This window comes from Oncorhynchus clarkii, chromosome 18 (genome assembly GCF_045791955.1).
Source record: "Oncorhynchus clarkii lewisi isolate Uvic-CL-2024 chromosome 18, UVic_Ocla_1.0, whole genome shotgun sequence".
NCBI lineage: Eukaryota > Metazoa > Chordata > Actinopteri > Salmoniformes > Salmonidae > Oncorhynchus > Oncorhynchus clarkii.
In genome coordinates this window covers 2,479,913-2,494,298 of record NC_092164.1, presented here as the reverse complement: position 1 = coordinate 2,494,298, position 14,386 = coordinate 2,479,913, and the positions used below count along the sequence as shown (strand labels likewise).

At 40.2% G+C, this 14,386-nt stretch overlaps 1 protein-coding gene across 1 annotated transcript; it reads left to right on the top strand.

The window, feature by feature from the left end:
• The first annotated feature begins 3,138 nt into the window (after positions 1–3,138).
• Positions 3,139–14,009, top strand: LOC139372877 (zinc finger protein 135-like). Its single transcript, XM_071112731.1, has 2 exons — positions 3,139–3,241; positions 12,087–14,009. The coding sequence occupies exons 1-2, from the start codon at positions 3,139–3,141 to the stop codon at positions 13,211–13,213; spliced, it is 1,230 nt and encodes a 409-aa protein (XP_070968832.1). The 3' UTR covers positions 13,214–14,009.
• The last annotated feature ends 377 nt before the right edge of the window (positions 14,010–14,386 follow it).

Below are 14,386 nucleotides of genomic sequence, written 5' to 3'. Positions count from 1 at the left end.
ACACAATGGCATAATGGAAAATGCATATCCAATGGTTATCTCTGTATTAGTATTATCCACATTTAAAACAACTAGGTAGAGCAGAGAGGACAGAGCATGTGGCTTTGTAACACACCTTGGTAGAGCAGTGGTTATCTCTATTAGTATTATCTCTATATTAGTATTACCAACATTAAAACACCTAGGGAGAGCAGTGGTTATCTCTATATTAGTATTACCAACATTAAAACACCTAGGTAGGGCAGTGGTTATCTCTATTAGTATTATCTCTATATTAGTATTACCAACATTAAAACACCTAGGTAGGGCAGTGGTTATCTCTATTAGTATTATCTATATATTAGTATTACCATCATTAAAACACCTAGGTAGGGCAGTGGTTCTCTTGGTATTAATATTATCTCTGTATTAGTATTACCAACATTAAAACACCTAGGTAGAGCAGTGGTTATCTCTATTAGTATTATCTCTATATTAGTATTACCATCATTAAAACACCTAGGTAGGGCAGTGGTTATCTCTATTAGTATTATCTCTATATTAGTATTACCAACATTAAAACACCTAGGTAGAGCAGTGGATATCTCTATTAGTATTATCTCTATATTAGTATTACCAACATTAAAACACCTAGGTAGGGCAGTGGTTATCTCTATTAGTATTATCTCTATATTAGTATTACCAACATTAAAACACCTAGGTAGAGCAGAGAGGACAGAGCATGTGGCTTTGCAGCACACAGGTGTTTCATCTCCACACTGGGATGATTTTAACAGTGCAACGCCACACAGGCCTCATGCCTCTCAGGTAGGAGGGTACCAGAAGAAAAATAATAAAAAACACAAAACTAATGAAGGAGCACACAGTCACCAACAATATATCCCTGGCGTCAATACTTTCAACTGGCTCAGCTCGCTGTTACAGTACAGCACCACCAAATTCCATTCATTAAGTAACCATCTGTCTTATGGGACCATAATGTAACATATCACACTATTTTGAGAGTCTCGGATTTATATTAACCTTACAGTAGGTGGCAGCAGACAGGTTATATTTGTGTAAATGTCAGTATACCAGAGAAGAAGATGACGCTGTTGCATTGTCGAGGTGGGGAACAGGAAGTTCCGGGTCGAAACGACAGAACTGTGCTGTTGTGTCCGTTTCAAATGTATCATTGTAGGTATGTAATAGCATGTTTAAAATTTCTAATGTCGAAAGAATATATAACATGCTTGGCAACAAATCCGTTTCACGCCTTGTAATGGTTTTAATTGTATGTGTTATTTTGGAGTCTAACCGAGTTAGTGAAGAACGTGATTAAAAACGATTTTACAAGTCACATAGATAGACTGGGTTTGTCTGAGTGTATGTACATAATTTCGTCAAAGTCATTTCATAAAGATTCCAGTTATTTAAGTTTGTTTTTACATGTTCTTGGTTTTGTGTAAAACGTTTATGAGCTGGTAAATAGCCTTGTCCAAACCATCCTGTTCTCGCGAGTTTACATACACTGTTTCGTTAATGTAAGCTCGCGAGATCAAGATGATTCAAAAAAGGCAAGTCAAATGGCGGCTTCAACGGTTTCGGTCGTCTTTCTAGGAGTTTTCTCGTGGTGAAAATCAAAATAGAGGGAAGCTAACTGAAGTTATCCTTCACCATTTGGAGAGCGAGGCCAACTGCATGGAATGGCGTCGATTAATGCGAATGAATGGGAGCACGTGTCAAACTCATTCCATGGAGGACCAAGTGTCTGGGTGTTTTCGCTCCACACCTGTACTTGATTAATGAATTAAGGTCACTATTTAGAAAGGAACTCCCCTCATCTGATTGTCTAGGTTTTAATTGAAAGGAACACCTGATGAGATTTGGCCCTCAATAGAATGAGTTTGACACCCCTGAAACGATGGAAATTGAGAGTTTGAGAAGCAACAGCTGTGCTGGAATGCGATCAATGTGGGGGACAGTTGTGATGATATGGAGCGGGAGGATGAGGGCCTAGTATGTGAATGTTCTGTAGTGGGAAGACATAGGAAGAACAGAGATATTGATACTGGAAGCAGGGGTGCATGTAGTATAGTAACTAGAGGCCCAAGGTAGGGAGCTAGAGTAATAATGTGTTAGAGTGGAAAGTTGGGATGGTGTTTGAGGAGAACACAGGGCCTCATTCACACCCTGATTAACCAAGGCCATAAAAAGAGGTGAAGATAAACTGGGATGCAGCCGTGTAAACGAGAACTTGTTCTGAACGAGCCTACCTGGTTAAATAAAGGTGAAATAAAACATTGAAAGTGGTAGATTGTTAATATCTTGTGCTGGTCAGGTTCAGCAAGGGAAGATTCTTCAATTGGAAAATCATAATGGGACGAAGCTCAGAAGCCATGACCCTGGAGCTGATGCTACATTGAAGGGAGTAATAGTCTCTGAGGTCCCAATATCTATGTCCATGGATGATATTGTTAAAGAACATGTGAAGGGAGACAGTGGTTGAAGCCTAAAGGTTGATCAGTAGGAAAGAGGGTTAAAGAAGTCACAAAGTGCTGTACAGAAACGCAGCCTAAAACAACAAACAGCAAGCAATGCAGGTGTTGAAGCACAGTGGCTAGGAAAAACTCCCTAGAAAGGCCAGAATCAAGGAAGAAACCTAGAGAGGATCCAGGCTTTGAGGGGTGGACAGTCCTCTTCTGGCTGTGCTGGATGGAGATATTCATAGATGACCGAGAGGGCAAATAATAATAATCACATTGGTTGTCGAGGGTGCAACAGGTCAGCACCTCAGGAGTAAATGTCAGTTGGCTTTTCATTGCCGATCATTGAGTTTCTCTACCGCTCCTGCTGTCTCTAGAGAGTTGGAAACAGCAGGTCTGGGACATGTAGCACATCCGGTGAACAGGTCAGGGTTCCATGACAGCAGGCAGAACAGTTGAAACTGGAGCAGCAACAGTGACACTGTCAAGAAAATAACTTTTGTGTCCGTTTGTCTTTATTACTACAGACCGACTCAGATTAAGTCTGAGGCCGTTAACGTCAACAGTGAGGACAAACCAATCGTGTCACTCTCCTTCCACACTGAGTAGAAACCTACAGTCACTGGGTCCTGATTGTGACAGTGGAGCCCAGTCTGCACTGCAGGATCCAGAGATGGCATCAGTGAAGCTGGAAGACTGCAGTCAAACACTGGAGCTGAATGCCAACATTAAAGATGAAGAAGAGGAGGAGAAGATTAGGACAACTGTTAGTCATGGTAAGAGCTGGTTCTATCTATAAGTTATCTTCCTATATTAGACCTCCATAGGTTATGACCAGTCTATTGCCAGGTTGAATTCTGTAATTCTGACATCACACATCCCTGAACAACTCAAAACTTCACAGCGAAGCAAAACATTTAAAAACTTGTCACGCCTGCCTTTGCCCACACATTGTCTCAAGAATGCTGAAAATGTTTAATACCCTCAGTCACCAAGTTAGGCATACAGGAAACACTGTGCACCTGGCAACCTTGGTTAGCGTGCACTGAGCCCGGCCCGCCACAGGAGTCGCTGGTGCGCGGTGAGGATATCCCTACCAGCCAAACCCTCCCTAACCCGGACGACACTATGCCAATTGTGCGTCGCCGGTCGCGGCCGGTTACGACAGAGCCTGGGCGTGAACCCAGAGTCTCTGGTGGCCCTTAACCACTGCGCCACCCGGGAGGCCCTCATAAAGGGTTTTCTAATGATGAATTAGCCTTTTAAAATGATCAACTTGGATTAGCTAACACAACGTGCCATTGGATCACAGGAGTGATGGTTGCTGATAATGGGCCTCTGTACGCCTATGTAGATATTCCATAAAATATCTGCCGTTTCCAGCTACAATAGTCATTTACAACAATAACAATGTCGATACTGTATTTCTGATCAATTTGATGTTATTTTAATGGACAATCAATGTGCTTTTCTTTCAAAACAAGGACATTTCTAAGTGACCCCAAACGTTTGAACATTAGTGGATATTTAATATTTTGTATATATCAAGTTGTAGAAACATCTCAAGGATGATCATTGGAAACAGGATGCATCTGAACTCAATTTTGAGTCTCTTGTTTATAAAAAAAAAATGTTTTTATACATTTTCAAAAATGCCTAAACCTGTTTTCACTTTGTCATTATGGGGTATTGTGTGTCGATTGCTGAGGATATTTTTGTATTTAATTATAGAATTAGGCTGTAATATAACAATGTGGAAAAAGTCAAGGGGTCTGAATACTTTCCGAGGGCACTGTCAGACCCCTTCCCATTTCTCCCATTTTGGTACGTTACAGCCTTCTTCTAAAATTGATTCCATGTTTTTCCTCGTCAATCTACACACAATATCCCATAATGACATCACAATATCCCATAATGACATCACAATACCCCATAATGACAAAGCCAAAACAGGTTTTTAGAAATTCTTGCAAATGTAATTTTTTTAAATAATAATTGCTTATTTATATAAGTTTTCAGACCTTTTGCTATGAGATGATCATTGAGATGTTTCTACAACTTGATTGGAGTCCACCTGTGGTACATTCAATTGATTGGACATGATTTGGACATGCACACACCTGTCTATGTCAGGTCCCACATTTGACACTGCATGTCAGAGTTAAAACCAAATCATGAGGTGGAAGGATTTGTCCGTCGAGCTCCGTGACAGGATTGTGTCAGCACAGATCTGGAGACAGGTACCAAAACATTTCTGCAGCATTTAAGGTCCCCAAGAACACAGAAGCCTCCATTATTCTTCAGTGGAAGAAGTTTGGAACCACCAAGACTCTTCCTAGAGCTGGCTACCCGGCCAAACTGAGCAAATGGGGGGAGAGGGGCCTTGGTCAGGGAGGTGGCCAAGAACCCGATGGTTCTTCTCTGTCAGAGCTCCAGAGTTCCTCTATGGAGATGAGAGAATCTTCCAGAAGGACAACCATCTCTGCTGAACTCCGCTAATCATGCCTTTATGGTAGAGTGCCCAGACAGAAGCCACTCCTCCGTAAAAGGCACATGACAGTCCGCTTGGAATTTGCCAAATGGCACCTAAATGACTCTGACCATGAGAAACAAGATTCTTTTGTCTGATGAAACCAAGATTGAACTCTTTGGCCTGAATGCCAAGCGTCATGTCTGGAGCAAACCTGGCACCATCCCTACGGTGAAGCATGGTGGTGGCAGCAGCATGCTGTGGGGATGTTTTTCAGCGGCAGGGACTGGGTGATTAGTCAGGATCAAGGGACAGATGAACGTAGCAAAGTATAGAGAGATCCTTTATGAAAACCAACTTGAGGGCAATCGGGACCTCAGTCTGGGGTGAAGATTCACCTTCCAACAGGACAAGCACACAGCCAAGACAAGCACACAGCCAAGACAACGTGGGAGTGGCTGAATGTCATTGAGTGGCCCAGCCAGAGCCCGGACTTGAACCCGATCAAACATCTCTGGAGAGACCTGAAAATAGCTTTGCAGAGACGATCCCCATCCAACCTGACAGAGCTTGAGAGCTTCTGCAGAGAAGAATGGGAGAAACTCCCCAAATACAAGTGTTCCAAGCTTGTAGCTTCATACCCAACAAGACTCAAGGCTGTAATCGCTGCCAGAGGTGCCTCAACTAACTATTGTATAAAGGGTCTGAATACTTACGTAAATGAAATATTTCAGTTATTTCTAAAAACCTGTTTTTGCCCTTGTCATTATGGGGTATTGCGATGTCATTTTGGGGTATTGTGATGTCATTATGGGGTATTGTGATGTCATTATGGGGTATTGCGATGTCATTTTTGGGTATTGTGATGTCATTTTTGGGTATTGTGATGTCATTTTGGGGTATTGTGATGTCATTTTGGGGTATTGTGATGTCATTTTGGGGTATTGCGATGTCATTTTGGGGTATTGTGATGTCATTATGGTGTATTGTGATGTCATTATGGGGGTATTGTGATGTCATTATGGGGGTATTGTGATGTCATTATGGGGGTATTGTGATGTCATTATGGGGGTATTGTGATGTCATTATGGGGTATTGTGATGTCATTATGGGGTATTGCGATGTCATTTTGGGGTATTGCGATGTCATTTTGGGGTATTGCGATGTCATTTTGGGGTATTGCGATGTCATTTTGGGGTATTGCGATGTCATTTTGGGGTATTGCGATGTCATTTTGGGGTATTGCGATGTCATTATGGGGTATTGTTTGTAGATTGATGTGAAGGGGAAAAAAACGATTTCATCAATTTTAGAATAAGGCTGCCCCCACACCACTAAACTTCCGGCGCCGACAGAGATGGCCGCCTCGCTTCGCGTTCCTAGGAAACTATGCAGTTTTTTGTTTTTTTACGTGTTATTTCTTACATTAGTACCCCAGGTCATCTTAGGTTTCAAATTTTTTTGGAATTGTTAGTTAGATTACTTGTTGGTTATTACTGCATTGTCGGAACTAGAAGCACAAGCATTTCGCTACACTCGCATTAACATCTGCTAACCATGTGTATGTGACAAATAAGATTTGATTTGATTTGATTTAATGTAACAAGACGTGGGAAAGAAATCAAGGGGTCTATTTACTTTTTGAATGCGGTGTTGATGTTATTTCATGCTACTGAGACTTGTATGGATGACACCAGTATTGCCAGCATTTGTTTTATTCACTGGTCTATCTGGAGTGATCAGAGAGGAGACTAAAGAAGTGAAGTAGACAAACTGCCAGTGTTTTAAAGTTCTCTGAAATTAGTCTGTGTAGTTACTAACCCTTGTGATGTTGAGTGGAGGATGATATCGCTCATCATTTTCACCACTTTTGCCTCTTATTAGTTTTTGACTCCTACCCAGTTTTAGAATAGTTTTTATTCCCATTCCCATACAGCCTACTGAAATGAATACATACACTACTGTTGAAAAGTTTAGGGTCACTTAGAAATGTCCTTGTTTTTGAAAGAAAATTGTTTTTTTTTGTCCATTAAAATCACATCAAATTGACCATTAATACAGTGTAGACGTTGTTAATGTTGTAAATGACTTGTAGCTGGAAACTGATGATTTTTTAAAATGGAGTATCTACATAGGTGTACAGAGGCCCATTATCAGCAACCATCACTCCTGTGATCCAATGGCATGTTGTGTTAGCTAATCAAAGTTGATCATTTTAAAGGGCTAATTGATCATTACAAAACCCTTTTGCAATTATGTTAGCACAGCTGAAAACTGTGGTGCTGATAAAAGAAGCAATAAAACGGTCCTTAGACTAGTTGAGTATCTGGGTCATTTGTCGGTTCGATTACAGGCTCAAAATGGCCAGAAACAACGACCTTTCTTCTGAAATGAAGGCTATTCCATGTGAGAAATTTCCAAGAAACTGAAGATCTCGTGCAGTTTTGTGTACTACTCCCTTCACAGAACAGTGCAAACTGGCTCTAACCAGAATAGAAAGAGGAGTGGGAGGCCCCGGTGCACAACTGGGCAAGAGGACAAGTACATTAGTGTGTCTAGTTTGAGAAACAGATGTCTCACAAGTCCTCAACTGGCAGCTTCATTAAATAGTACCCGCAAAACACCAATCTCAATGTCAACTGTGAAGAGGCGACTCCGGGATGCTGGCCTTCTAGACACTATTCTGGTTAGAGACTGTTTGCATTGTTCTGTGAAGAGAGTAGTACACAGCGTTGTACGAGATCTTCAGCCGTTTCCAGCTACAATAGTCATTTACAACATTAACAATGTCTACACTGTATTTCTGATCACTTTGACATTATTTGAATGGACAAAAATGTGCTATTCTTTCAAAAACATGGACATTTGTAACTTTAGAATGTATTTATTTATTTCATCACTAATGGTAGTGTATTTAAAAAAAAATTTTTTACCTTTATTTAACTTTCTTAGCATACTGGTTATTGTCCAGAATTTCCGATGACTGACGTGCCCAAAGTAAACTGCCCAGAAGCTAGGATATGCATATACTTGATAGCATTGGATAGAAAACACTCTGAAGTTTCTAAAACTGTAAAAATAATGTCTGTGGGTATAACAGAACTGATATGACAGGCGAAAACCTTGAGTAAAATCCATCCGGAATTTTTATTTATTGAGGTCAAAGATTTTTTCAATTCTTGCCTATGGGATATTCAAATTGATAGGACCCAGATTGCAGTTCCTTTGGCTTCCACTAGATGTCAACAGTCTTTAGAAAGGGTTTCATGCTTGTTTTTTGAAAAATGAGTAATTGTAGTTTTTCCAAGATGTCCCCCATTAGAAAAGTAGTCATGTTGCACGCATCAACGAGAGTACGCTCTTCGTTATTTATCTTTGCTATTGAACACACTATTCTCCGTCTTAAATATTATTGTTTATTTACATATTAGAATACCTGAGGATTAATTGGAAACTTCGTTTTACTTTTTTGGACGATCTTTACTGGTAACCTTAAGGATTTGTTTGTGTGCATGTTGAACGAGTGACCTACTGAATCAAGCGCGCCATCTAAACTGATATTTTGGGATATAATGAAGGATATTATCGAAGAAAACGACCATTCATTGTGTAGCTGGGACCCTTGGGATTTCAATCAGAGGAAGATCTTCAAAGGTAAGTGATTTATTTAATTGCTGTCTGTGATTTTGTGACGCCTGTGCTGGTTGAAAAAGTATTTTGACGTGGGGAGCTGTCCTCAGATAATCGCATGGTATGCTTTCTCCGTAAAGCCTTTTTCAAATCTGACAACGCAGTTGGATTAACAAGAAGCTTTTAAATGATGTAAGACACTTCTATTTTCATGAATGCTTAATATTCCGATTTTTGTATTTTGAATTTCGCGCTCTGCAATTTCACCGGATGTTGTCGTCGGTGTCCTGCTAGCGTTTGGACATAGGCAAGTCAGTTAAGAACAAATTCTTATTTTCAATGACGGCCTAGGAACATTGGGTTAACTGCCTTGTTCAGGGGCAGAACGATAGATTTTTACCTTGTCAGCTCGGAGATTCGATCTTGCAACCTTTCGGTTGCTCTAACCACTAGGCTACCTGTCACCCGGTATGGCCAGAAGAGTTGTCTGGTCACCACTCTGCCTGGTTCCTCTCGGTTTCTTCCTAGGTTCCTGCTTTCTAGGGAGTTTTTTTGTGGCCACTGTTCTTCTACATCTGCATTGCTTGCTCTTTGGGGATTTTAGGCTGGGTTTCTGTTAACCTCTCTGGGACCGTTTGGTACGCGAGCGTCCCACCTTTCAACTGCCAGTGAAACTGCAGGGCGCCAAATTCAAAACAACAGAAATCCCATAATTAATATTCCTCAAACATACAAGTATTTTACACCATTTTAAAGATACAATTGTCGTTAATCCAACCAGTGTCCGATTTCAAAAACTATTTTCGGCGAAAGCAAGTTATGTTAGGTCAGAGCCAAGTCACAGAAAGCATTCAGCCATTTTCCAACCAAAGAGTGGAGTCACAAAAAGCAGAAATATCGATAAAATTAATCACTTACCTTTGATGATCTTCATCAGATGACACTCCTAGGACATCATGTTACACAATACATGTATGTTTTGTTCGGTAAAGTTCATATTTATATCCAAAAATCTAAGTTTACATAGGAGCGTTACGTTCAGTAGTTCCACAACATCCGGTGATTTTTGCAGAAAGCCACATCAATTACAGAAATGCTCATAATAAATGTTGATGAAAATACAAGAATTATGCACGGAATTATAGATACACTTCTCCTTAATGCAACCGCTGTGTCCGATTTAAAAAAAACTTGACCAAAAAAGCATAATCTGAGTACGGCGCTCAGACAACAAAATCAAGCCCAACAAATGTCCGCCATGTTGGAGTAGAGATGTCAGAATAACATGATAAATATTCACTTACCTTTGATGATCTTCATCAGAATGCACTCCCAGGAATCCCAGGTCCACAGTAAGTGCTTGTACTGTTCGATAATGTACATAATTTATTTCAAAACAGCTCCTTTTGTTGGTGCGTTCAGTACACAATCTAAACTCACCAAGCGCGTTACTAGTTTCAGACGAAAAGTCAAAAAAAGTTCCATTACAGTCCATAGCAACATGTCAAACGATGTTTAGAATCAATCTTTAGGGCGTTTTTAACATTAATGAAGATTTATGTTCCAACCGGACAATTCCTTTGTCTGTACAAATGAAGTGGAACGTAGCTAGCTACCTTTCACGTGAGCGCGCCAGACTGAGGCTGTGGCACTCTGCCAGACCACTCACTCATAGAGCCCTTATGAGCCCCTCCTTTAGAGTAGAATCCTCTAAACAGGTTTTAAATCTAGTGGAAGCCTTGGGAAGTGAAAAATAACTAACATCACACGGTATCTTCAATGAGTTGAGTTGAATAACTACAAACCTCAGATTTCCCAATTCCTGGTAGGATATTTTTCTCAGGATTTTACCTGCCATATAAGTTCTGTTATACTCACAGACATCATTCAAACAGTTTTAGAAACGTCAGAGTGTTTTCTATCAAAATGTCCTATTTATATGCATATTCTAGATTTTTCGGCTGAGTAGCAGGCAGCTTAATTTGGGCACGTTTTTCATACAAGCTACCCAATACTGCCCCCTACCCCAAAGAAGTTAACTTCACTAGGGTAGGGGGCAGCATTTGGAATTTTGGATGAAAAGCGTGCCCAAATTAAACTGCCTGCTACTCGGGCCCATAAGCTAGGATATTCATATAATTAGACGATTTGGATAGAAAACACTGTTAAAATAATGTTAAAATAATGTCTGAGTATAACAGAACTGATATGGCAGGCGAAAACCCGAGGAAAATCCAACCAGGAAGTACTATTATTTTGAAAGGCTGTTTTTCCATTGAAAGCCTATCCACCATACAAAGACCCAGTCTTCCTCAACATGTGACCAGTCTTTAGGCATTGTTTCAGATCTCTATGGCTTCCTCAACACGTGACCAGTCTTTAGGCATTGTTTCAGGCTTTTACTCTGAAAAATGAGGGAGATACACCGCTTTCAATGAGAGGACAGTGGAAATTTCCATCCATGAGCCAGGCACGTGATCGGGAGCGCGCATTTCTTGTTTACCTTTTTCCATTGACGAAGCTTTTGTCCGGTTGAAATATTATTGATTATTTATGACAAAAGCAACCTGAAGATTGATTTTAAACATCGTTTGACATGTTTCTACTATCTTTTATTGTGTTTTTTTACTTTTTGAGAGTGCTTATTGTGCCTTTGGATTTCTGAACTAAACGCACCAACAAAACTGAGGTTTTTGGACATAAAGATGAACTTTATCGAACAAAACACACATTTATTGTGTAACATGAAGTCCTGTGAGTGCCATCTGATGAAGATCATCAAAGGTAAGTGATTCATTTTAATGCTATTTCTGACTTTTGTGAAGCTCTCCTTGGTTGGAAAATGGCTGTATGGGTTTCTGTTTCCAGTCGCTGAACTAACATAATCGCAGAGTGTGCTTTCGCCGTAAAGCCTTTTTGAAATCTGACACAGCGGTTGCATTAAGGAGAAGTTTATCTGTATTTGTATGTTTAACACTTGTATCTTGTATCAATGTTTATGATGAGTATTTCTGTTTTTTGATGTGGCTCTCTTTACTTTCATCGGATGTTTGTTTGAGACAATGCATTTCTGAACACAACACACCAATTTCAAATGAGGTTTTTGGACATAAAGATGAACTTTATCGAACAAAACACACATTTATTGTGTAACATGAAGTCCTGTGAGTGCCATCTGATGAAGATCATCAAAGGTTAGTGATTAATTTAATCGCTATTTCTGACTTTTATGAGACCTCTCCTTGGCTGGAAAATGACTGTATGGTTTTCTGTGACTAGGTGCTGACCTAACATAATAATTTGGTGTGCTTTCGCCGTAAAGCCTATTTGAAATCGAACACTGTGGCTGGATTTACAAGAAGGTTATCTTTAAAATGGTGTAAAATAATTTTAATTGTGGGATTTGAACCAGACAGGTTACGCACTTTGTGACAACTACTGATGTAAAAAGTGTTTCATAAAATACATTTGATTAACATATATATCACACCAAGTGACTGTTTTTTCTGATGTTCACACAGGATACCATGTTGAGACATTCTCCACATCCAGAGAGCAACAGCAGGAAGATCAGAGAGCTAAGAGGTCTCATCACTGCCCACATTGTGAAGAGATTTTCCCATTTCTATCACAGCTAAAAATACACCTAAAAATACACACAGGAGAGAAGCCTTACTCCTGCTCTGGCTGTGGAAAATGCTTCAAAACATCAACTGAGCTAAAAGTTCATCAGAGAACACACACAGGAGACAAGCCGTATAACTGCTCTGAGTGTGGAACTAGTTTCTCTAAATTTTCCATCTTAAAAACACATGAACGTGTACATACAGGAGAGAAGCCTTACGTCTGCTCTGACTGTGGAAAATACTTCACAACATCAACTCATCTAAAAGTTCATCAGAGAACACACACAGGGGAGAAGCCATACTCCTGCTCTGACTGTGGAAAACTTTTTAAAACATCAAATGAGCTAAAAGTTCACCAGAGAACACACACAGGAGAGAAGCCTTTCTTCTGCTCTGACTGTGGGGCAAGTTTCGCTCAGCTGGGCACCTTAAAAACACACCAACGTATACACTCAGGAGCGAAGCCTTATTCCTGCTCTGACTGTGGAAAATGTTTTAAAACATCAAAAGAGCTAAAAGTTCATCAGAGAACACACACAGGAGAGAAGCCTTATTCCTGCTCTGACTGTGGAAAATACTTCACAACATCAACTCATCTAAAAGTTCACCAGAGAACACACACAGGAGAGAAGCCTTATTCCTGCTCTGACTGTGTAAAATGTTTTAAAACATCAAAAGAGCTAAAAGTTCATCAGAGAACACACACAGGAGAGAAGCCTTTCTTCTGCCCTGACTGTGTAAAATGTTTTAAAACATCAACTCAGCTCAAAGTTCATCAGAGAACACACACAGGAGAGAAGCCTTACGTCTGCTCTGACTGTGGAACTAGTTTCTCGCATCTTTCCAACTTAAAATCACATGAACGTATACATACAGGGGAGAAGCCATACTCCTGCTCTGACTGGGGAAAATGCTTCAAAACGTCAACTGTGCTAACAGTTCATCAGAGAACAGACACAGGAGGGAAGCCTTATTCCTGCTCTGACTGTGGAAAAAGTTTTAAAACATCAAATAAGCTTTAAGTTCACCAGCGAACACACACAGGAGAGAAGCCTTATTACTGCTCTGTTTGTGTAAAATGCTTCAAAACAGCAACGAAGCTAATAGTTCATCAGAGAAAACACGCATGAGAGAAGCCTGCTTACGTCTGCTCTGACTTTTGGGTGAGTTTCTCTCACCATAGCAACTTAACACACCAATGTAGTCACACAGGAGAGAAGTCTTACTCCTGCTCTGTGGAAGGGTGGGCGTTTAACTCAAACTTCTAGCCAAAGGCTGCTGTGTTTAGAATCTCATCAAGGAGGACTGTAGCATTTTAGCTAATCAGCAACTTTGCAACTACTTACTTACTACTTTTTAGCTATTACTTAGCATGTTAGCTTAGCATGCAACTTTGCAACTACTTACTACTTTTTAGCTATTACTTAGCATGTTAGCATATCATACATATTACAAGTTCGTAACATATTGTATGAATAGCAATGCGTAAAATAACGTAAGAATTGTAATTCGTAACATACGATACTTCCTAGAAGTTGTATTATACTGAACAATTTAAACACAACAATTTCAAAGATTTATAGTTTGTATCAGGAAATCAGTCATTTTAAATAAGAGGCCATAATCTATGGATTTCACATGACTGGGCAGGGGAGAGAGAATAAAGTAGACGGCACGGGTCAAAGTAATTGATTTATGACCCTGTGTCATGATGACGTGTACATGTCCAAATATGGGCCTCCGGCCAGGCCATCCTGTTCCTGTGGTCACGTGTTAGAGGGTGTGTGTTATTTTATATCTATATTGCATCCTTTGAAGTAGTCATGGTGATTGATGTCTAGGGGCCTGGTTGAACTGGGGGTGTTGAGTGTTTGAACTTTTGAACGTGTATGTCCCCCACCCCCAGTTTTATTGCCTTTATGGTTGTTATCTGATGAAGCAGGAATGTCCTGGGGTATTGGCTGTGGCATATGCATTTTAAATATCCAGAACAAGGCCTGTCACAAATATTACCGAAGGTGGCTCCCCTTCTTGTTCGGGTGGCGCTCGGCGGCCGTCGTCGCCGGTCTACTAGTATTTTACCTAAGGGTACTATTTTGTTTTTATAGTTACGCCTGTTTAGGGTATAACTATTTTGTTCCTTTGATTTTGGACATTAAAGCGTGTTTTTCCCCACATCCTTTGCTCTCTGCGCC

Bases quoted from the DNA above. Each gene is read 5' to 3' on its own strand.
- LOC139372877 (XM_071112731.1), top strand. From the start codon at position 3,139: ATGGCATCAGTGAAGCTGGAAGACTGCAGTCAAACACTGGAGCTGAAT. The intron at 3,242-12,086 runs GTAAGAGCTGGT...ATGTTCACACAG, and splicing joins TAGGACAACTGTTAGTCATG to GATACCATGTTGAGACATTC.